At 39.6% G+C, this 7,500-nt stretch overlaps 1 protein-coding gene across 3 annotated transcripts; it reads right to left on the bottom strand.

The window, feature by feature from the left end:
- Positions 1-1,934: 1,934 nt before the first annotated feature.
- Positions 1,935-4,989, bottom strand: LOC125035176 (tetraspanin-3-like). Of its 3 annotated transcripts, none has more exons than XM_047627403.1 (6): positions 4,557-4,989; positions 3,249-3,437; positions 2,939-3,112; positions 2,578-2,826; positions 2,295-2,471; positions 1,935-2,258 (listed from the first exon to the last, which is right to left on the bottom strand). In XM_047627403.1, the coding sequence occupies exons 1-5, from the start codon at positions 4,605-4,607 to the stop codon at positions 2,415-2,417; spliced, it is 720 nt and encodes a 239-aa protein (XP_047483359.1). In that variant the 5' UTR covers positions 4,608-4,989; the 3' UTR covers positions 1,935-2,258; positions 2,295-2,414. The 3 variants fall into 3 exon arrangements, with proteins under 3 accessions (XP_047483359.1, XP_047483361.1, XP_047483360.1); XM_047627405.1 differs by having other exon boundaries at positions 1,935-2,309; positions 2,346-2,471; XM_047627404.1 differs by having other exon boundaries at positions 1,935-2,291; positions 2,346-2,471.
- Between the last annotated feature and the right edge of the window lie 2,511 nt (positions 4,990-7,500).

Below are 7,500 nucleotides of genomic sequence, written 5' to 3'. Positions count from 1 at the left end.
AGAAGAAGGGGATGAAGAAGTGGATAGAAGAAGTGGATGAAGAAGTGGATGAAGAAGTGGATAGAAGAAGGGGATGAAGAAGTGGATAGAAGAAGGGGATGAAGAAGTGGATAGAAGAAGGGGATGAAGAAGTGGATAGAAGAAGGGGATGAAGAAGTGGATAGAAGAAGGGGATGAAGAAGTGGATAGAAGGGGATGAAGAAGTGGATAGAAGAAGGGGATGAAGAAGTGGATGAAGAAGTGGATAGAAGAAGTGGATAGAAGAAGTGGATGAAGAAGTGGATAGAAGAAGTGGATGAAGAAGTGGATAGAAGGGGATGAAGAAGTGGATAGAAGAAGGGGATGAAGAAGTGGATAGAAGAAGGGGATGAAGAAATGGATAGAAGAAGGGGATGAAGAAGTGGATGGAGAAGTGGATGAAGAAGTGGATGAAGAAGTGGATGAAGAAGTGGATGAAGAAGTGGATAGAAGAAGTGGATGAAGAAGTGGATAGAAGAAGGGGATGAAGAAGTGGATAGAAGAAGTGGATGAAGAAGTGGATAGAAGAAGTGGATGAAGAAGTGAAGAAAACGATGGGATGAAGAAGTGGATAGAGAAGGGGATAGAAGAAGGTGGGATAGAAAGGGAAGAAGTGGATAGAAGAAGGGGATGAAGAAGTGAATAAAACAATGGGATGAAGAAGGGGGGATAGAAGAAGGGGGGATAGAAGAAGGGGGGGATAGAAGAAGGGGGGGGATAGAAGAAGGGGGGGATAGAAGAAGGGGGGGATAGAAGAAGGGGGGGGATAGAAGAAGGGGATAGAAGATCTCTCGATCGGGGGCGGGACAAGCATTAGGCTAATTCCTATACGTGTCTTGTTTACAGGTTTGATAGGAAATATTTATATTAAGGTACCCAAAATTTAATCAATGTATCACATGGTCTATATATTAAATATGCATGCATTTCTTACCGCTATCACCATCATTCCTAGATTTAACATTTGAATTTACATTAGATTAAAAAGTGTTCGCCATATGTATTTGTAATTTCTGATTACCAAAGTATGAGCAGCACTAATCATGTTCAGGGTTTGGCAGCTTAAAGTGGACCTACATTGGCGTGTAGTGGTTTGTGTTTTTGCGAATTTCCGTTTTTTTTTTTTTTTTTTTTTTTTTTTTTTTTTTTATAAATAGCGAAACCTGGTAGGTCACGGAGAATCGATGAACCTTACGTTTGTAATTTCTTTTAATTTAATAGATTGATTTCCTTTCTCTCATTGGTTAAAAATTCCAACTTCCAGTCCGTGATATATTTGAAATTTTCAGCCACGTCAAACAAACATCAAAACGTCATTAGCGACATTTTCAAAATTCTACGATAGAGTGGAGCTTAGGGGTTCAATAAAGAGGTTTGTGGATTTCCAGAATGGTTAAGTATTATGGCGAAAAGGGTAAAAGCGAGTTCATTAACGATTAGAAGTGGACAAAATGGAACGGAGGGCTGAGGTCAAGGTAGCGGTGATCTCATACCTTGGCTTCAGTTCATCTCCCAAGCCGCCACGCCCACGACAAGGAGCAAGGGGGTGGGGAGGTTAGATAGCTATGTAATAACCTTTTCTTATGGAGGTTTATAGCGATGATTTAAGAAAGTGGGCTAACTCGACTGTGTAGTTAAAACATTGGGGTCGAATTGCTTAATTAGTAAGACTAAAATAGTTCTGTCTATTCACATGGAAAATGTTCAATCATTATAGCCTTAGCTGGACCGCATTCGTGCTCATCTACATAAGATTTCAAGCTTTTTCAAAGCTAAAAAGGACACGGCAAACCCTAAATTACAATTTTTTTAAATTTTAAATATGCAATATTTACTTCGCTCATATTTCAAAGCCTGTGTACTTTCTTTGCCTGCTGTATATGCGTGGAATTAAGAGGATAATTATACAATACAAAAAAGGTATTAGAAGCTTTTATTAAATCACAACTTTGGAATCAACGTCCATCCACGGCAACCCACAAATCGATTGAGGAATGCACAAAATAGAAATCATTAGGAGAAAATACAAGCACCGAATTCCATCTCCTGGAGTTACTTAAATAGGAAATCTTATCAGTCCAAATTCCAGACAAAGAAATTAGGTACTGGGAGTGGCTATTACTGGACATTTAGGCTCCTGTTCTCTGGTGCATAATATAATTAAAAATATTAAAAAAAAATTATCTCGGTAGGGTGAATCATTCATCCATTATCGATTTGTAGATAAATATATTAAATAGATATAGGAAATTCACCAGATATAGGAAATTCACCAGATATAGGAAATTCACCAGATATAGGAAATTCACCAGATATAGGAAATTCACCACACGAATATCTGTCGCGTGGCAACAGAAGGCATGAAGAATGGGTTGTCCTGACGCCGTCGCCTCTCCTTACGCGTATCCCCTGGAATTCTTGGCAAGACCGCAAGCACAACTAATGCTTGCAAGCTGTGGGAAGATACGTATGCAATTATGGTCAAAGTTATTTCAGTTAGTTGTTTAACACATTTTAGAACTATGCATGTTAAAGAACTCGCATGTTATATAAACTTACTTGAACGAGACCAAGAATTAAAGTGGTAACTCCCAAAGCAACCACAACATTCTGCAGATCATCCTTGACAGCTTGATAGCACCCTTGAATGTAGATGGTTTGTTTTGCTGTTTCTTCCGGTTCGTATGCTACTCCTGCGTAGCAGTTTTCAGTTTGTTCTATGCAACACCCCATGGCCACATTACCCGTTCCGTTTCCAAAGGTATAGTTAAGCCAATCCTTGTATCCGTCAACTCCGCAACAGTGAAGCTGTAAAAAAGGTAAACATTTATTAAAGCAGTCTTTTTAAACTAGGCCAGATAATGTTCTGAGCAAGGTCGAAGTGATGGCACATTAACGAGGTAAACTGTTTAAAATTTACCTTTTGTTGAGCCAAATCAAGGGATTTAGTGAGAGCTTCATCCTGCTGCCCGTACTCGTTGAAGACCTTATCCATTCCCTTAGTAACGATTTCTTCAGCTTCATCGGTGTAGACGAAGATAAGGATGGCCAGGACCACTTCGGCGATAAACAGGAGCAGGACGATCGTCGCGTACTAGAAACGTAATGCCCATTAGAACAATGATTACATTCATATGTTGTCGCGATCGTTTGTGGTCAGTGTGATGGATACAAGCTTAAATGGCAAGTTGATAAAATGGTAACCGACTCGAGCAAATGGCAGCACTCACCGTTTGAAGCATACAGGCGTTTTCTTTCAAGGCGCCGCAGCAACCGAAGAAGCCCAGGAGGAGGATGCAGAGTCCAGCGATCAGGATACAAATCGGCAAAGTGAAGGTCCCGCTAGCAAGCAAGCTGCCATATTCACCGTTCTTAGAGATGAAGATTGAAGCGAGTACCACTGTGGCCACGCCCACTCCCTGTTGATAAAAAGAAGTCACGTCACAGCATAATAAAAGTGAAGATATCCTGGCAATGTAAAATTTATTTGTACTTGTTGCTTAAATATGCATTCAAAAACATACACAGTATATATTTGTATTTGCTTGCGTCAATGGCGCATAACCTTTTTCTACAAGTAAACTACAAAGTATTACGGTAATCCAGTTTCAGGGAGACCTAGGTAAAGTACTGTTCGTGAACTTTTATTTCAAAACGTTACAATGTTATGCCGAGTAAGTTTATTAAGTTTTGTGGTCAAGATCTTATGGTACTTCCGATTTCAGAAACATTTACGGCGATAACTACGCCATACTGGGTGGCGTAAAACGCGGTTGCACAAGCAGTGATACTAGAGATAACCAGCGATAAGGACCAAGCCAGGACGTTGCGCCATATTTTGCTAGTTCATCATTCATTGCGCAGTATTATGTTAATGTTACAGAGCGTGACGCACAGAGATAGGGGGGAATGGACACTGCCATCTTCTAGAGCACAAGAAAGAGTAATGATCAGCACAAATACAGATGCAGCAGCCTCCTATTTACCGCAAAATGACGAAAATGGGTGCTGCATATCACCGCTCAGAGACCGCAACACCCTCACACAGGTCGAGTTAGTGTGTCGTGTTTTCTCCAATTTGGAATCAAGTGCTAATAAAGGGGGGCATAGGGGGCTTGCCCGTGTTTAGGGAATAAAAGGTTAGGTTTGGAATTTTGGGTTCGCATTAGCCTGATTTTTGGACTTGGTCTCTGGAAGCTGCGTCTCAAGTAACAAACACCGACGGATTCCTTTTTTATCTAAGTACAATTAATATTGTTTTTCAGAATTGCAAATACTTAGTATGGGCTTCTGAGTGAAGGCATACTACAAGTCTACTGTCAAATTATATATAATTAGGGAGCCTTAGCCAGCAAATACCAAGGAATAAAATAAGATGTAAACTGGGCAATAGTACGACTTAATTATGCACGAAATCTTGTATAGTTGAAACTCGCTTTGTAATTTGTTTAAATTTTTAGGGGCTCCAGTCATAACACAACTAGTGGTATTCCGTTGTCTATATTTTCTGCAGTTTAAAAGAATATGTATATACTTACAAACACAATGAAGTTCAGAACGAACAAGGCGAATTTGCTGAAGAATCCCATCTTGTTAGCAAACCTTTGACGATTTTAAATGGCAGTTTATCGTAGTAACCTAGCAGGAACTTGTGGGATACGGGAACGTGGTGCTGCTCAACAGGTATGCGAGCGTGCACTGGGGCGGCGAGGGCGGTGCGACGGTTAAAGGACGGCGGTGTTCGTTACCTTTTCATTGGCACAGACTTCCTTCACATACGAAACAAGTATTTTTGTGGAGATCAGGTTTCGAGATCAAAATGTGCAACACTTATCACCAATTCAATCAATTTATGGCAAAGGTTTCCCCAAATGTCGTCTGTCGCGAGTGCTCGTTTCTATGAGCACAGATGGGAGGAGTGTAGGAGGTGGAACGTTACAACCCGGGGGCCAAGGAGGGTTTAGTACGAGCCCGCTTCTCCGCTCCACAATATATACGAACATCCACTTGTGTCATGTGACTGCGATACCACCTGTTAGCGCTAATTCCGGTGGGTATCGCTCGTTTTAACAAAGATCATGATTTATGTTTGGTCTTATATTTAAGTTTTCTAGGGCTAATTTTGTATATGAAGTTAATGTTCTATGAAGTTTGAATATTCGTCATTATACAGGGTGCATATGGAATATACGAGGTCACAAATGCTTTAATTTGGGCTTCAGAGAGTGAACGATAATTTATGAAAATTTCGATCGGAAGGAATTTCCCAGAATGGACGTATCCGGCAATGACTCATTTGGGTACCACGTTTCCACTACAGCCATAGAAAAAAGCGGGTATCGGAAGTTGCCGAAATTCACAATACGCTCACAATCACACATTTTTGTTCTCTTATATACAGACACACACACACACAATCACACACACGCACACGCACACAAACACGCACACACAAACAAATACACACACACACACACACACACACACACACACACACACACACACACACACACACACACACACACACACACACACATGTATACATACAGTAATACAGTAATACATTCACACATGTTTGAATAAATAGTGTAGGCATCTGTAAAACTATGAGTTAAGGGTTCAAACGATGTGCCTCACCCAGTGCCTTGCGGACAATTTATTTGTGTTACGCCACTGTTTGTTGCTACGTCTTGTTCAGTCATCAGCTTTTGTGTTAAGGTTGTTAAAGTACAATGAGTTAAATGTTAAAAGTAACAAGTGAAAGTTTTTTTGCCACCTTATACTCAAGGAAATTATGACGCCGTTTTATTTCCAAAGATATTTGACGTCACACAGTTACTCATCATCACCAGGTATGAGTGACGTAGTTTAATGTTGCCGATTCACTATTTGTTCTCTGCATTACTATACATCAGCTGGTGTGTGTGTGTGGTGTGTTATTATTATTATTTTTTTTTTAATACGTGTCTAAGTTTATTTATAGAATATGTGGAGAAGGATGTATGGAGAGTAAAGGGAGACGTAAAATATAGGGAAGCAAGAATTGAAGTGGTATTAGCGGGAATGACGCAATGACGTGAAAGCGGCTGGTAAACAGCGCATGAGGTTGTTTGTCATGAGTGGCATTTAATCAACGAAGTTGTATCAGTGCTTGCAGCAAACAGCTTATGAATCATAGAGAAGAAATGTCAATCAAGTGGCACCATTTGCATAGTTCGGCGGCCTCTGTATGACAGAAACCACCGCGGCTGTGGAGTTTGTCCGATTCAGACTTTTCTTCTTCGAGAGCGTGAGCATAATCTTGGTTAGGTTACTAGTTTGAGACAGGAGAATAATTTCCCACAAGTGTGCTCACCATTTGCAGTAAAAAAAAATATTGGTAATTTATCCTCATTCACTATTAGTTAACGGGTTTCTCTTAGTTATGTATTTTTTTTTTTGATGAGCTTGATTTACAACGACTTATATAGTGGACTTTACCTTTAATAATCTTCTAAAAGAATGTAATTAATGGAAAAAAATGTTTTGACTTTGACTTTGTCTCACTTAAGCTCTTAATATAACACCTACATTCCAGGTGCGTGTGTCGCACAACCGCCCACTTTCTTATTTGATAGTATGGCCGTTACGCATCCCCCATTTTGACGTTTGACACTATTAAAGATTCTCCAAATCTGTATGGAGAAAAATTATAAAACTTTTCATTTGTCTTTATCTACAACGTATCCGTGATAAATGTGTTGAGGGTTCGATGGTGATGCGTAAAGGCCAGTCTACACAGGCAGACATAATCGGCAGGCACGAATAGAGATGATGTCACGGGATGGCAAACTACTCGGTAAAGCAGTACTTTCCTCGTTGTTTTCTCGCCTGTGACGTCACCTTTACAGTTGCCCGCTTGTATGGACAGGACTTACGAAAGAGAAATTATAACGGTTAATATATACATATATATACATATATATATATATATATATATATATATATTAACACAAACACAGTAAGGTGTGCACAAAGATGAAAAGGAAAACAGGCACAGTAAGAAATGAAAATATACGTGATGTTAGGTATGCCAGAGATTCAAATGCGTGTTTCGTTCATTTACGTGATGAAGATCACCAACTTAACTGGAAAAGCGCTTAATCAAATCATAGATCAGCAAATTCGTATGAAAGAAAAATGTTAGAATATCTTTTAATTAATCAAAATGCCTAATTTTAATTTGAGTGCTGGTCAATGGGGCTTGGATGACCATACCTACCAGCCTTCCCCAGAATCTTCGACCTTGACCCTCCTGAGACCTGATTCAGCTCTTGTTCGTTCTGTCTCTCTACCACCATCCATTTCGGTTTATTATTCGTTTAATGAGGAATTCGTGAAGAGTTCGGAACGTCACGATTCATTTTTTTTCTTACTGTGGCTGTTTTCATTTTCATGTATATATATATGTGAATGTATATATGTATCATTATACATATGTAT

Source organism: Penaeus chinensis, chromosome 19, assembly GCF_019202785.1.
Source record: "Penaeus chinensis breed Huanghai No. 1 chromosome 19, ASM1920278v2, whole genome shotgun sequence".
NCBI lineage: Eukaryota > Metazoa > Arthropoda > Malacostraca > Decapoda > Penaeidae > Penaeus > Penaeus chinensis.
Note: the sequence above shows the minus strand (reverse complement) of the source record. Positions and strands in the feature narration are given on the sequence as shown.